Raw genomic sequence first — 16,984 nt, forward strand, 5'->3', positions numbered from 1 at the left:
GAGATGGAGGCTATCATTAACCTTGTTTAACAAGTGAAGACTTTCGCATTCAAAGTCACACAGCCTAGCTGTAAATGGAAAACTGAACCTAAAACCGTCCAACTTTTTCCTGCTCACCAGTCCGATCACCAGTTCTTCTCTCCTTATTTCTCATTGTGATTCTTACTTCTTTAAAGATTTTAAAATCTTTATTAATTCCTTTTTGTTGGCCTTGTTTTTATTGTTGTTGATGCCGACGTTGTTGGATAGGACAGAGAGAAATGGAGAGAGGAGGGGGAGAGAAAGACACCTGCAGAGCCGCTTCACTGCTTGTGAAGTGTCTCCCCTGCAGGTGGGGAGCCTGGGGCTCGAACCCGGAGCCTTACTCCGGTCCTTGCGCTTTGCGCCACGTGCGCTTAACCCGCTGCGCTACCGCCCGACTCTCGTGATTCTTATTTCTTATTGTCTCTGTCTTTCCCTAGTCTAAGAAATCTTGCTTCAGCTTTCGAATAGGCTCCATCTCCTTGGACTTGAGTTCCCGTCCAGTGGGCGGGCCCATCTCCCCAGAGCCACTGGAAAGGAATCCCCGCCCTCATGCAAAGAACCAGCTCCAATTTGTTCCGGTACCGGGGACCGGGAGAATACGACACGTCTATTGGCTGAAGACTGGCGAAGTAAACACAAGGGGCCCGCCCACCGGAGCTCGCGCACTTCCTCCTGGGAGTAGTAGTCTCAGATTCTCCATTCTTTGGGTGGCGCCGTTCGGACTCAGCGTCCCGGCATTCCCCGCGCGCACCCTGGAGCGCTTCCGCCTTGTTGTGAAGTGGGTGTCTCGGTGGGTGAGTCCGGGTGGCGGGGCGGGGGCAGCCGAGACTCAGTCTCTTGGCTGGAGACTTAAGAGATGGTGGCGCTCCAGGGCGCCGGGAAAGGTGAGAGGGGGAAAGGAAGCTTTTGTGTGAGGGTGGTGGGAGAGGGGCGATCAAACGTTGAAGCGGTCGGACACGGGAAGAGTCTTGGAGGGATGGAGCAGAGGAGGGAGCGAGCGGCTTTACAAGTGAGGAGGGTCTTGCAGGGTTGTAGGGGAGGAGGCTGAGAGGCTGTGCAGGTGGCGGAGTCTTAGGGGGTCCGCAGACTACGGCGGAAGGGGCTCTGGCGAGAAGTGAACACTGGGGGCCTGCGCTTGAAACCTGAACTCAGAATACTCTACCGGCCCCTAAGACCAAACATACCTGACTTGCTGTCTCTTTACACGGTTTCTAATGGTTCTGGCCTCTGGAACCCAGTGGGGAGGTAGGTCTGGCTATTGTTTCGCCCCAAAGCTGCCTCTTTCTCCATATGCCTGATGATCTAAGTGAATGGCGCGATTATCCACTTTACCCAGGTGTTCTGAGTCCTCTTGCTTCTTTTGACACCTGGGGATGGCCAGATCTTTCACTTTCTGTATTGTGCCTTGAGTCTCCAACTTCCTTTTCAACGTGTTTTTTTCTTTTCTTTTTTTTTTTTTTTTTTGCAAAACCACCTTTCCCCCTCCTCAACCTGGACGGACACATTGTAACTATTGTAATCTACTTAACCCGTGAATCTGAATATGCTTTCTGCTTAAAAAACTTCAGAATGAAGTCTGGATACCTTAGCCTTACATTGAAGATCCTTGGTGAATTCTTTCTGCTTCCTGACCTTTGTGCTCCCAACTTTGCAGGGGTGTCAAGGTTTTCTTCATTTCTTGGGGGAGGTTGTTTGTTTTCCCACCATCATCTGTACTGTTCTTTCTGCGTAGAATATTCTGTTTTCCTACTTTTTTTTTTTTTTTTTTTGCCAAGGGAACAGTCCTTTAAAGATCAATTCAAATGTTTTGTCTAATTCCTTTAAGCAGATTAAACCCTCCTCCCCAACAACCACAGATCTTTTTCTTTTTACTGTATTTGCCACATTTGATCATAATTTTGTCATTTTGTTGGTCTCTTTCACTAAAATGGACAAAGATAGGAATAGTTTCCCCACTGCTCAGACTAAAGTAGTAAATAGTTAATGCAAATCAACTAAATAAGTCGATGAATGTGGAGTAATGGCCACCCAGGGGAAGCTTTGCTGAGCCTGGTTCAAAGGCTGCTCCGTCTAGTGTATTTCCAGGACATGAGCTTTAGCCTTCTTTTTTCTTTTCTTTTTAAAGATTTTATTTATTTATTAATGAGAAAGATAGGAGAGCGAGAAAGAACCAGATATCACTCTGGCACATGTGCTGCCGGGGATTGAACGCAGGACCTCATGCTTGAGAATCCAGTGCTTTATGCACTGCGCCGCCTCCCGGACCACTAGCCTTCTTTTTTTCTATCAGGGCTGTTCTGGCTAGAAACTAGTTCACTGCCTACAGGAGTTTAAGCTGGGATGGCAAATATATGAAATGTCTGCCACTTCTGTCATAGTATATACTCACATGGGATTCAGAATCCTTAGCATAGTTGACTGAAGTTGGCACTTAATTAATTATTATTTTGGTAGACCAAACCCTCTAGCGTGTGTGATTCCATTTCTCCTGGGCTTACTTCTCCCCTCACTTCCTAAATAGAGAGGAACACAGAGAGAAGGAGACCATAGCACCACTACACCATTCCTAATACTTCCACCTTTGCTGTAGTGCTCCCATTTTGGTGTCGGGGCTTGAACCTGGGGTCTCCTGCTTGGTAAGGCAGGTAAGGTAAGGTGCTTTATTAGGTGAGATTATCTTCTGGCCCTGAAGTTGATGCTTTAAACAAAACCCATTTTCTCTCCCTGGTTTAAGCCCGTAAATGTGAGGTCAGGCTGTTTTAAACTGTTAGCTGCACTATCAGCCAAGTCAGTGGGACATCATTCTATAACTCCTATTTTCTTTTTCATCGGAACTCACAGGGTGGTCTTGAGTCTTTCACATAGTATTGGTGCAGACTTTGTTCTCATACTGCCGTTTAGTGGGTGGACTTCTTGTGCACATCTACACTCACTACTCCAGGAGTCAGGATGCCCAGCCACTTTCCTGTGCTCACAAAGGCATCTGATTTTGACAGTGGTCCATACAAACAGCTGCAGAGGCTACAGTACCTGTGAAAGTTACACATATGTGAACTGGTGGGAACAAACACTACAACTCTGGTCTTTCTATCTTCTTTGTTTGTTTCTTTCTTTCTCTCTTTAGAGACAGAAATAGAGAGAGGGAAAAAGAGACCACAGCATTGAGGTTACCTTTAATGTCGTAAGAGCCAGGATCAAACCTGGGTCGTACACATGGCAAATCAGCTCACTATCCAAGTGAGCTATTTTACCAACCCAAGAGCTGATCTGATCATTTTCTCTTTAATCTTTCCACTCTCCATACAGTCTTCTCTAGCATGGTTAAAAAAAAAAAAATGACCAGAGAAAAGAAATATGGACTTAGATCCCAACTCAACTACTTGCTAGTTGTATAACTGTAAGTGAATCTTCTTCATATAACCTCTGCTTCCTATATACAAAGTGAGGATATAATGGAGTCCTAACTTATAGGATAATTCTAGAGTTATCACAGAGTTGTAATTCACAATTAACCAAAAATTGCAGTCAGTCAGTAATGGCCAGGAGCCATTTCAGAAACCAGCACTTCTTTTGCTGAGTTAACCAGAACAGCTGCCGGGATAGCCTGAGGGTGCTTCTTCCCAAGCAAGTGCTCTCTGGGTTGGAGAGAACTCGACTGGAGCCAATCTAGACTGCTGCGTGTCAGGAACTCAGGAACTCGTTGCAGGAGACTCTGGGACTCTGGGAGCTGGAAGGCAATCCCAAGTGTATTCAACCAGAAGAGCAGCTGTATATATACTTGCCAAGTAGGGTGGAAACAGGATGTGACATAGAGAGGGTGGAGCAAAAAAGAGATTGGTGGAAATCAGGGTGTGACAAGGAGAGGGGGCGGAGCAAAAAGACAGAACCAGTGGGATTAAACCAGTGCCCTGCAGGCAGGGCAGTTCTTAGGTAACAGGTTGTGTAAATAGACCGCAGGGTTAAGTAGGGGGGAGCTGGTGTACTGCCCAACAAACAGCCAAGTTTTGTTTTGTTTTTTGTTTTTTTCTTTTTTGGTTGAATGTTAGAATGAAAGCATAGTTTTGTGCTTAAGGATCACACCAAGTATGGAAGATAGTGGTTCACTGCCAGTGGAAAGAGAGACTTGAGGGAACTCAGGCTAACCTGGGAAGTAGCAGAGTCATGGATATCATCACCACATACTCACTGTGGAACAAACAGTGACTGCAACCGGCTATACTATTTAAACAATGTCCCTTAGCTATCTGTCTGATGTTTGTATTTAATTTAGCATACATAAATTGCCATTCACTGTGATACAACTCAACACTGATAGCTCGTTTACTTGAAGGCATCAGTGAGGTTATGAATACAGAGTTCTTAGCACCAGGCCTGAGCATTTATTTAGTTATTTAGTTATGCCATTTTATTGGGGGCTTAATGGTTTACAGTATAATTGTTGATGCTGGGTACAGTTTTTTCTTCTCCCTGTGGTAGGTGTCAGCAGTACACTCTTAGCCCTAACTTAGGTCTTTTTCCACCATCATGCAACAGGACCCCAATGCCCTCCACCTGCTCCACTCCCCTCCTTCTCCAGAGTCCTTTGCTTTGGTGCAACACACCACATCCAGTTCAAGTTTCACTTTATGTTTTCCTTTCTTGCCTCCCTTCTTAGGTTCCACCAGTGAGATCATTCTTTATTTGTCCTCTTTTTGGCTTATCTCACTTAACGTTATTTCTTCAGGTTCCATCAAGATGAGGTGAAAGGAGATAATTTCATCATTTTTGACAAAATAATATCATTTTTGAGTAGTATTCCACTACATATATCACAGTTTTCTTAGCCACTCATCTGCAGATGGGCATTTGGGTTGCTTCTGATTTTGGACTTCTATGAATTGTGTTGTTATGAACATAAGTACCTTTTTAGATAATGTTTTGTTTCTTTTAGATAAGTCCCAGGGAGAGAAATTGTTGGGTCATACATTGTTGGGCCCATTTCTAGTGTTTTGAGAAGTCTTTACATGACGGTTTTCCACAAGGGTTGGACCAGTTTACATTTCCACCAGCAATGTAGAAAGGTTCCTTTTTCCCCACATCCTCTCCAACAATTTTTTTTTTCTGTCCTAAGGTATGGTATTCTCAGAGGTATAAAATGTTATTTTATTGTTGTTTTTATTTGCATTTCTTTGATAGCTAGTGACTTTGAGTATGTCTGTTGGTCCCCTGGATCTCTTTGGTGAAGTTTCTGCCGATACCCTTGGCCCATTTTTTAATGGGGCCCTTTATTTAAATTTTTTCCCAGAGTTTAGTGAGTTAATTTTATATTTTGATCACTGCCCATTTGTCTGATGTTATTTAAAGATCTCTCCTATTCTGTAGGGTGTCTTTCAGTTTGGATGATAGTTCCTTTTACTGTGCAGAAACTTTTCAGTTTAAGGTAGTCCCAGTGAAACCCATTGGTTTGTTTTTGTCTTTCTCACTGTTGACCTTGGGTCTTGGAAGCATAGACTCATGAGCATTTAACCAGCAGGTACTCACTGAGGTTGCTGACTCTAGTGAGGCTTCACTATTCCTATTAGTATTCCTACTAGTACTTCAGTATTCCTACTAGTTTCTGGACTGAGGAGTATTCTTGTCCACATTCTCTCTGTCAGTTCTATATGAAGTCACTCTCCTGTTGGCTGTGTTCACCTCCCTTTGTGGGAGGACTGCTGTCTAGAGTGTAGAAGATAAATCTTCCAGATCTTTTTTATTTGAAACTAAACTTTGGGACATCTAAGTCTCTAGAAGAAAATATCCAGTGAGATTCAGGGCTTTTGGCCTGAGAGAATTGCAGTTGCCCATTTTGTTGTAGTGCTGTCTCTCTGCAAGGACTTCGCTTGCTATTGCCTGTCTTACTAGACTCTTAGCTTTCATAAAAGTAGGGTCTATCTATCCTTTAAAAAGTATTGATAAGAAAACAACAAGGGCTTCAAAAGGTAATAAATAAATAAATGAATATTAAAAAAAGAAATATCTCACTATAAATATATATTGATAAGACAGAGACAGAGGAGAAGGGGAAGATAGAGAGGGAGAGGAATCCCCACCTGCAGAGGCCAAGCTTCACAAGCAGTGAAGTAGGGCAGCAGGTGTTCTCTGTTTTTCTCCCCTCTATCCCCTAAATTTCTTTCTGTCCTATCAAATTAAATAAATATATAGTTAAAAAAGAAAAATGGGAAATCACCCCTATTAGAGTGAGGGAGAGAAAGGAAGAGATATACTTGCAGCACTGCTTCACCACTCATGAAGCTTCCCCCCTGCAGGTGGGAACTGGGGGCTTGAACTGGGTCCTCATGTGTGATACTGTGTGCACTTTATTGGGTACACCCCTGCCCCCTGTCCTTATTACTGTTAGTTCTCTAACTTCCCGTCCGGTGAAGGATACGTAGAGGGCCTGTGTAGATGACTGGTGAATTGGTCATCTTGTGACAAAGTAAACAGATGTGTTTAGCCTAGTGCACGAGTAAGGCTGTGGTTAAAGAAGAAATTTCACACAAGGCTAATTCTTTAACTTAATATAGATATAAATTGTGGACTCTCCATGGCTCATTTGGCTTTTGATGAACTAGTTTTTACCATTTTAACAAAAAGTAATCTGACTCCCAGTGGCCCTGCTATGTGTCAGACACCAAATTTGGTGGTAGATAAAGAAACGAGTAAGAAACTGTACTAACCATAGTAATACACTGTAATGGAAACGTGAAATGGAAGAAGAGCAGTTACAGATGTGCAGGATACCACCTGCATTAGATGTGTGTGTCAACTGCTTTAGGCACAGGGGAAGCAGGGATAGGGCAGGCCATGACAAGGGCATGTCAAGAAACCTTTTCTGATGAGATGACATTGAGCTACAAGCTGAAGGATGGGATGGAAGTTTCCAGGCAGCAGGAATCAGATTCCCAGCCCATTCCTAAGTATGCAGAGGCCTTTTAGGACAGGCCTTCATTTCTCTTCATCTTTGTCTTGTTTCCATCCTAAAATGCACAATGCCACCCTCCCTCCATTCCCAACTCAACCGCATTATTCATACTTTGGAGCAGCTAATAATTTTGAGTGGTTTTATCTATTTATTTATTTTAATTTTGTATGTCATCTAGATTTGTTGGAAATGAAACAGAGAGCTTTTTTTTTTTTTTTTTTCCCCAGCTACCAGTGTAAGTGTTGTCATGGTCTTTGCAGCACTAAAGTACATTCATTCAGTCATCATTTACTGAGACCTTCCTGAGAGACCTTCATGCTCATTGTAGTGGTATGGGAAGAAAGGAGGATTGAGAGAGAGAAGAAAGAAAAAAAGAGAAAGAGAGAGAAAAGAAAGAAAATAAAGGAGTAAAAACCCTTATTGAGTTTTTGGTTTCTTTGGGCATCTACTCATACACACACACACACACACACACACACACACACCCCACTTTAATACAAAACTGAAAGTGGCAGGTTGCTACAGATGAAAATAAATGAGAAAAAGTAATTCCTTTTGGCATAAGCAAGAAAATCATTTATTCTTATCTAGTATGTGCAGGAGGGGATTAATCATAATCCCTGTTTTATAACACATCACTAGCATTAACTGATCATTATTTTAGTGTTGATTGAGTGTTTCTTTTAAATATGTGTTGAGCCCAAACCCAATAGCTTAGGGGGTTTAGTGGGTAAGAGAACTATAATAAAGTATGATCTGCATTAAGGTAGAGAAGACAAGGTTCCATAAAATCTTGTAGCTGAGGACTGAATCTTGTTTCAGGGCAAAGGGCCTTTTCATACAAGTTCAGTTTGAACTGAGACCTGGCTAGACAGAACATGGAGGAGCCTGCTCCCATAGGATATCACAGCTTATGTTGGAACTGTACAGACAGATAAACTGGGGACAAAATTGTGGGCCTGAAACATCCTTACTAGCATGGTCAAGAGATTAGATTGGAGGGAGTTGGGTGGTAGCACAGCGGGTTAAGTGCACGTGGCGCGAAGCGCAAGGACCAGGGTAAGGATCCCGGTTCGAGCCCCCGGCTCCTCACCTGCAGGGGAGTCGCTTCACAGGCGATGAAGCAGGTCTGCAGGTGTCTATCTTTCTCTCCCCCTCTCTGTCTTCCCCTCCTGTCTCCACTTCTCTCTGTCCTATCCAACAACAACGATATCAATAAAAACTACAACGATAAAAGAAGGGCAACAAAAGGGAATAAATAAATAAATACTTTAAAAAAGAGAGATTAGATTGGAGATTTGGACAAGGTTTTCACTTACTCACTATTATTAAATTTTTAAGATTTTTTTTTTCATTGACAGAGTGTGTGAGAAGCAGGCCAAGGCACTGCCTAGGCAAGTCAGGAAGATTGGGACTGGAAGCATGCAAGTCCTATGCTCTAACAAGCTGAGATGTCCCCCCAACTGGGGTTTGCGCTTTATCTGAGGGGAATGGAGGCCACTGATGGCTGTTTAATAGGGAATTGAAGAGTAGATCAAAGGTTAGAGGTAGGAACATGAGTTGGGAGATGATAATGTAGGGGGGGCAATTGTAGTTGTGGATGCTGCGAAGGCCAGTGAACACCACTTGGAGGAAACTCAGAACTTTGCAGAAGGAAGAAACACTGCTGAGACCAGATCATGGAGTCCTTGACACTCCATTAGCCTGTCCTAGGGAATTTAGCCCAGTGCTGTCTTCCTTGAAGGTATGCTGCTGCTGGTCTGGGGTCCCATTGTGGTCTGACTTGCTGCTCCTCAGAGTCTCTTACCCATGCAGAGGCAGTGCAAGGTGTGGGGAAAGTGAGAAAAATAATGCTCCTGGGTCTTTTTTGCTCACTTTGTCCAATGCCCTTCTGCCTTCAGAGCTTTGGGGAGCATTTCCTCCCCCACAACCCCTTGAAGCAGTTACCATAAATGCAGGAAGACATCGGATGAGGACGGCCTGACTGGAGTGAGCTTTCCAGAACAGACCATGGCTGTAGCCCTGGAACCCCAGGCTCTCCCTTCTCCCCGACCAGAACCTGAAGATCTCCTGATTGTGAAACTGGAGGAAGAATCATGGCGGTCAGAAGCCAGACTCCAGGAGAAGGACCATGATCTTGACCCCGAGGCTTCGCGCCAGCGCTTCAGGCAGTTCCAGTACAGGGACGCTGCTGGACCCCATGAGGCCTTCAGCCAGCTCTGGGCACTCTGCTGCCACTGGCTGAGGCCAGAGATCCGCCTCAAAGAGCAGATCCTAGAGCTGTTGGTGCTAGAGCAATTCCTGACTATCTTACCCACAGAGGTCCAGGCTTGGGTACAGTCCCATCACCCCGAGAGTGGTGAGGAGGCCGTGGCCCTGGTGGAGGTCTGGCACCGAGAGATCCAAGCTGCAGGCCACCAGGTGAGGCAGATAATGTGTTTCCTAAGGGTGGGTTGGGCAAGGCAGTGGGAACTGCAACTCAGCCAGTAACTGCCCAAAATACGGTCATCATCGACATTGGCGGTAGCAGCATCACTGCTGAGCAGCTGACACTTAACTCAGCCCCTCTCTATACCTGGCACTGTTTCCAGCGCTTTCTCTACATTAACTCATTTAAGCTTGCCGTCAGTTTAATAAGACAGACTACTATCCTACTCTTACCAGTGAGGAAAACTGAGACAGAAAATACTGACTCAAGGTCACCAACTGCTAGTTGGCAGCAGATTTGACTTTTGGCAGTCTGACTCTAAAGGCAGCATGACTGTTCCAAACTACCTCCCACAATCATGTCCATAGTGATAGAGGCAGATAGTACTAGCCTGACGGTCTCCATGTTATAAATTAAAGTAAGTCCCCAAAGACAGGTGACTCACAAAGCTCAGTATGAACCAGATTCTCAGGTCCCATACTTATTGGTCTTTGTGCTGCACACCAGATGCTTCATCTGCAAACTAAAATATCTTTGAGTTGTGAAATTCACATGAGAACTTAGTTTACATCTGTTAAGTACTCACTGTATGTCAGACACTGTTCAGGCTTTTTTTTTTTTTTTGCCTCCAGGGTTATTGCTGGGGATCAGTGCCTGCACCATGAATCCATTGCTCCTGGAGGCCATTTTTCCCCCTTTTGTTGCCCTTGTTTCATCCTTGTGGTTGTTGTTGCTGATGTAATTGTTGTTGATAGGACAGAGAGAAATGGAGAGACGAGGGGAAGACAGGGGGAGAGAAAGATAGAAGACACCTGCAGATCAGCTTCACTGCCTGTGAAGCCAGCCCCCTGCAGGTGGGGAGCTGGGGGCTCAAACTGGGATCCTTACACCAGTCCTTGCGCTTCACTCCATGTGCGCTTAACCCGCTATACTACTGCCTGACGCCCTGTTCAGACTTTTTGTATATATCATTTACCTAACCAGTCTAGCAGTCACATAAGGCAGGCAATATTGTCATTGCCACTTTCCTTTTCCTTTTTTAAAATTTTCTATTTGCTATCAATAGTTTGTTATAAGATTGTAAGATTTTAATTTTGCTAAGCATAGTCACCTCCAGTTCCATCCATTTTTTTTGTCCCAAAGGACACAGTATCACTTTTTTGATTGCAGAGTAGTTTTCCATGGAGTATATATATATCACATAACTCATTGCCATTTTTCAAGTGGAAAGACAGAGACTCAGAGAGGTACATTGCTTGTCCAAATTTGTATAAAAGTAAGTGGTAAAATGGAGACAAGGAAAATGGTAGAACTGCAGACTTAACATTCAAAGTTTCAGAAATTTACAAGCAACCCTGAAGGCACATGATGAAAAGTGAATTTTGCTGTAGTACAAACTTTGAATCTGAATCTGGCTTTGAACTACCTATAGGCTGAGCCTTTAGCTTTACCTCTGGCGCTTCAAAATTATATGCTGTTAGTAATGATTTTGCCCTATGTGTTTCTTTTACAAGTTTATTGAAGTTATAGAAGGCATAATATTTGTGGTTACAGAACTAAGTATGAGAATGTACCTTACTTTAAGGTAGTATACTACCATCCCCTATTATTCCTTTTAGAGAAAGCAGCTATTTATTTTCAGGAACAGTAAAGCAACATGCAAGTCTTAGGGCTTCTGAACTAGAAGATGAAGGACTTGAAAACCAGAGATAAATATTGACTTAAATCAAGGTCTTTATTGATTCTTATTCTGTAAAATGAGAGGGTTGAACTAGACCAAAGAGTTCCTAAATTATACCCCTGTGAGCTAAGCATAGGTCAAATTGCTTTTAAAATGGAGAGGAAAAAATAAAGATAATGGAATCATTTCCATTTCATGGAATATTTTTCCCTGGGACTTTTATCTTAATTTTATTTTTAAACCTTTGTTCCTGTTTCTGAGTGTTCACAAATAGATATATGACAAAAGAACTTTTTTTCTCTCCCAGGTCACATAGGTTCTAGTTTGTAATTGTACATTTTAAAGTACATAACTTATATTCTCTGCAAGTAAAAAAAAATTCAGGTCTTTGTAATGGGATAAAATATTGGAATTATGTTATTCAGAGAGAACAAGCACCTGAAAAGGCTATTACCTACTATTTCAGATGACCCATAAGATAGTTTTCTTAAAGAGAGCTTTCCAATCTGGTCCTTCATGATTTTTAACTTGTTTATTCTGTCTGGAAGACGACTCCTTTCATCAGATACATAGGCGTTCTTAATTTTTGTTTTCATTTTCAACTAGTTTTTTTTTTTTTTTTTTGCCTCCAGGGTTATTGCTGGGTTTCAGTGCCTGCACTACGAATCCACTGCTCCTGGAGGCCATTTTTCCCATTTTGTTGCCCTCGTTACCCTAGTTGTTGTTGTTGTTGTTGTTATTGTTGTCATTGCTGCTGTTGTTGTTGGATAGGACAGAGAGAAATGGAGAGAGAAGGGGAAGACAGAGGGGGAGAGAGAAAGATAGACACCTGCAGACCTGCTTTACCACCTGTGAAGCGAACCCCCTGCAGGTGGGGAGCCGGGGTCTCGAACCGGGATTCTTAGACTGGTCCTTGCGCTTCACACCACGTGCACTTAACCCATTGCACTATCACCCAACCCCCTTCCCCCACCAATGTTTTTAAATAAATATTTTATTTTATTTTGCCTCCAAGGTTATCACTGGGGTTTGGTGCCTGCGCTATGAATCCACTGCTCCTGGAGGCTATTTTTTCCCTTTTGTTGTCATTGTTGTTGTTATTATTGTTATTGCTGTCATTGTTGTTGGATAGGACAAAGAGAAATGGAGAGAGGAGGGGAAGACAGAGGAGGAGAGAAAGATAGACACCTGCAGACCTACTTCACCGTCCATGAAGCAACCTCCCTGCAGGTGGGGAGCCAGGGGTTTGATCCAGGATCCTTACTCTGGTCCTTGTGCTTCGCACCATGTGCACTTAACCTACTGCACTACCCCTTGGCCCCCTTAATAAATATTTTTATTTATTTATCTAGGTAGAGAGAAAAGTCAAGAAGGGAGTAGGGAGACAAGAGAGATAGAAACACCTGCAGCACTGCTTCACCACTTGTGAAGTTTTTCCACTGCGGATAGGGGCCAGGGGCTTGAACCTAGGCCCTGGTATACTGTAGCATGTGCACTCAGCCAGATGCACCACCACCTGGCCCCTACCCACAGATTTTTTTTTTTTTTTTGTCTCTAGGGTTATTGTTGAGACTCGGTGCTGGAACTATGAATCCGCTGCTCCTGGCAACCATTTTTTTTTTATTTTATAGGATAAGACAGAGAGAAATTAAGAGGTGAGGGAGAGATAGAGAGGGAAAGAGAAATATAGATATCTGCAGACTTGCTTTGCTGCTTGTGAAGTGACGTCCTGTAGATGGGGAACCGGGGTCTCGAACAGGGATCCTTGTGTGGGTCCTTGCACTTCGTACTGTGTGGGCTGAACCGGTACTCCACTGCCCACCTCCCCCCCCCCAGATTTTTTTTATCTTACCATTTTCATAGAAGTTTTTTCCTTTCATAGAATGTAGTATATTTGGAATCATATAATCTATGTTTTTTTAAGATTGATTTTTTTGTTATTGTTGTTAAATTCACTTAGTATGTATTAAGCTGCCCTACTGTCTCGCAGTGATCTGTGGTCTTTTGCCCCAGTGGCTGTTTCTGCTATTCCAGTGTTTTAACTTTCAAGTACCCATACTCCAGACTTTCCTGCTTTGAATATACCCTTATTATTGAACAACTCCCACACTCGGTTTCTTACCCCAAGTAGTCTCTGTACCTGTAATTTCCTTGTTCTTTCAGTCCATCTCTGTTGAGTCCATGGACACTCATTTTAGTAAGACTTTAGGCTTCTTGCTTCCATGCTCCCTCCTCCTCCTCCTTCTCTTCCTCCTCCTCTTCTTTTAGATTTATTATTTGACATGCGAGATTAAGGACCAGAGCATCACTCTGGCAAAGGTAATGCTAGGGATCAAACCCTGGACCTTATGATTTTAAGTCCAAAGTTCTCACTGTGCCACCTCCCAGGTCACATGCCTTTTGTCTGCTCGCTTTGACAACTCCTACCTTGGGCATCTTCCCAGAGGATGATTTCCTACCCTGCTTTACTGACTAGTGGAAAGTTGTGGTAGCCCTACCACTCCCAGCTTTGCATTGTACCCGGAACCTGGACAGTTGCTCCACACGGTTGCTTGTGATGTCCAGCCTGACTGGAATTCTCTTCCCTTCTGATGTTTTAACTCCTCACTCCTAGCGACTTTGTGCAAATATCACCACTGCTGGGAAGCATTTCCTTGCCCTTCAGAATGAGACAGAAGGTATTTTTCTGGCTTTGAACAGGCATTTAAATAAATTCTTCATTCATTTTACTCTTCTCTACCCCAACCAGTATTCTGATGATTTTTTAAAATATTTATATATTGGAGAGGGACAAAGGGAAATTGAAGGGGAAGGGGAGGTAGAGTTGTGAAAAGGAGACACCTGTTGCATTGCTTCACCACTTGTGAAGCTTCCTCTTGCAAGTGGGGGCCTGGGGTTTATAACACATCCACTCAATCGGGTGTGCCCTTCTGCTGATTTTTTTTTCTCCCTTCTCACTGTCATTTAAATCTGCTGCTTTCTGTAGCACTGACCCACTGTTATGATTCATAGTCCCAATATATTTGCTTAGGCATGGCAGTAGTTGGGAGACAGACCTAAGGTTGGAAGTGAGGATTTTTGTTTCTTCTAGCCACATACTTCCTTTGTAGATAGAGCCATAACAAAGGGAGTGCTTTTTTATTTGTTTGTTTGTTTGTTTTTCTTAAACCCTGTGTAAGAATCTTGATAAGCCATTTTCTCCCTTTGTCTCTTATCAGACCTTGGGTCTGTCTCTCCAGTTGGCAAGATTTTGATGCTCATGGCCCGTTCCTCTGCATAGCTCTTCAACAGTAAACATCCTGCTGTTTGAGAATGGACTTAGTGTTTTTTTATTCCACTTTAAAATTCCTTCTGCAATTCATATTCCTTTGTCTTATGTTTATTTTTTGGACTTCCTATACCTTTGATCAAGAAGATCTAGAGCAATTACATTTCGATATATAGTTGTACCTGCTTTTTCTGCTTCTCTCTTCCCATACTATATACCTGCTTAACTTTTTACCTTATCTTCTTTGATAAAAAAAAAAAATAACAAAAACAAAAATAGGTTGTTTGCTTTTGATAACAAAAGCAAACAACCTATTTTGATGTATAGAGATTATTTTTTAATGTTACAAAAATTTCTATAATTTATCTTTTTGTGATTCAAAAATTTTTGGATAGTGCTGAGTTCTTTGAGACACTTGGTCCATGCTGAGCATGATAGTAGTCGCTGGGTACTCTGAAGTGCTGATCTGTTGACTGAAGTAAGCCTGATGATTTTATTGTCATACTTTAAGTCAATTCTAGCTTTAAAAAGTCTGCTACCTTCCTGACTACAATTGATCCCAAAGAACGTTTTCTCTATCCTAATGAGTTATTAAGAGCTGATGATGAACTGATGATTGAGAATTTCGACTGTGTGTAGGAACTGGAATTGTGTGCAGAAGAGCTGAGATACATAAAGGCAGTGCAGAAATCTCCCAGCCTCCAACTCCAGCCATCAGATCGCTCGCCTGAGGGACAGTCCCAGAAGCAGTGGTTGAAGAATCGTTGTCCCAGCTTTCCCAAGCATTTAGACACCAAGATGATTCCACAACCCTTAATAGAGAGTGGTGAGTACCAAGCGTCAGGCACACCAGGAGTAGGCATGTGCAGAATCCAAGGCCAATGTCAGAATCATGTCTGATGGACAGACTGAGAAATAAGACAAGTCAGCACTCTAAAGGAAGATGAAGCTCCCAGCATTGTTGGCACGCTGTACTACAGCTGAGCTATGCGGCAGGTTCACACTGGACCCAGAGCGGAGTGGAGATCATAGGAGTTCAGGCCCACTACTTATTATGCTACTCAAGGCAGCTTAGGAGCTAGATGCTCTAAAAAGGAAGTAAAGTCTGCACTGGTTACAGGGATTATCTCAGTTTGAACCAACCTTGACTTTTGGAAAGTTGGACCTGGTATGTGTTGGGAGGGGGTTGAGGAGGGTGGCTTTTTGAAATTAGAGCTTGGGTTTCAGAGACTTTTTCTACTTCTCAGCTGTTCTCAATCCCCGAGTCCCTCCTCTTCCAAAGATGGGGCACATTGAAGATTGGGAGGTGACCGCTAGGTCCCAGGTAAGCTGCTGCTTATCTTCCCTTTCCTGTCATTATTACTCCTGTCTAATTGTCCCATATTCCTCTCTTGGTGACTGACCCTTAGCAAAAGAGCTTAAGGGGCCAAGTGCCATTGCTTCTAGTTCACTGGCCCTCAGTTTGACCACGCTGGACCCTTTGATGCTAGCACCATACACAGTAGCCCTATATTAACATTAGCTTTCCTTCCATCTGGAAGAGTCCCAGGCTGTCTTGAAGGGCCAGAGATATTTGAAATCCTTCTCTTACACTTTTCACAGGAGGCACAGGAGGCACTGGACCCTGGAAAGCATGCTGAGGAGGACCCCCCAGGAGAAAACTGTGGGGACACCGTGCCCCTAGGTAAGGAAACAGACCCTTTGAAGAAAATATTGGATTTCTGGGACACTCACTTCCTAAGAAAAGTTTCACAACTCTCTGACATTCATGACTCTATAGTCTATGGAACTTCAGACATAGGAAGACTTACTCTTTGTGGCCAACACAGGTGGCAGGGACTGAGTGTGGGGGGTGGAGTCTGCCTAGACAGAGACAGACAGGATGACACCCGAGGTCCTGACCTCTGAGGGCTCATCTCCTTCAGCTCTTCAGTTTATTTCCCACAGTATAAAAGCAGCTTGCTATCTCAGAAGTTCAGTCTTTCCAGTGTCAAATGGTATCTGTCCATCTCTCAGGGGTGGATTTAAGTGAACTATGCCCATGAGGCTGATAGACTAAACCACCATGAGAAACAGGTGTCACAGAGCACAAAATGTTTGAAGCCCACATGACCAGCATAGACTCGTCTCTGTAGGCACTAGGCATGGGAAGCCAAATAATACTGAACCGTTACCTGGTAGAGCCTGGGATGAGTTAGAGAACATTTAGACTTATGAGTTGGATAAAGTAGAAGAGACAGTGATAGGTCTGACTCATGTCAATAAGTAAGATCCTAGAAACTCCTTTATTTACATGGTGTCTGAGGAATGTAATGTTCAGAGAACAAACTGGGAATTACTGACTAGATTATCTTTCACATATCTTTTTTTTTTCTATTTTTTTCAGGGGGGGCCAAGTCATAGTGCTTTTTTTTTTCTTAGCCTCCAGCATTATCGCTGGGGCTCGGTGCCTACGCTATGAATCCACTGCCCCTGGCAGCCCTTTTTTCCATTTTTTATTAGATAGGACAGCAAGAAATTAAGAGAGGAGGGAGAGGTAGAAAGGGAGAAAGAAGAGAGACATCTGCAGATCTGCTTCATTGCTTGTGAAGTGACACCCCCCCACCCCCCCGCAGGTGTGGAACTGGGAGCTTGAGCCAG

General features: G+C 43.4%; 1 protein-coding gene across 9 annotated transcripts in view; it reads left to right on the plus strand.

The window, feature by feature from the left end:
• Positions 1-710: 710 nt before the first annotated feature.
• Positions 711-16,984, plus strand: part of ZSCAN20 (zinc finger and SCAN domain containing 20) — a 42,525-nt gene continuing 26,251 nt past the window's right edge. For 5 of the 9 annotated variants that reach the window (XM_060205832.1, XM_060205825.1, XM_060205830.1 and 2 more), the window contains exons 1-5: positions 809-908; positions 8,869-9,388; positions 14,984-15,170; positions 15,592-15,668; positions 15,947-16,028. In XM_060205832.1, coding sequence (XP_060061815.1) covers positions 8,978-9,388; positions 14,984-15,170; positions 15,592-15,668; positions 15,947-16,028 — 757 coding nt within the window. In that variant the 5' untranslated portion in view covers positions 809-908; positions 8,869-8,977. The other 4 variants (XM_060205828.1, XM_060205827.1, XM_060205826.1 and 1 more) reach the window with 4 other exon arrangements.

Source organism: Erinaceus europaeus, chromosome 13, assembly GCF_950295315.1.
Source record: "Erinaceus europaeus chromosome 13, mEriEur2.1, whole genome shotgun sequence".
Lineage (NCBI taxonomy): Eukaryota > Metazoa > Chordata > Mammalia > Eulipotyphla > Erinaceidae > Erinaceus > Erinaceus europaeus.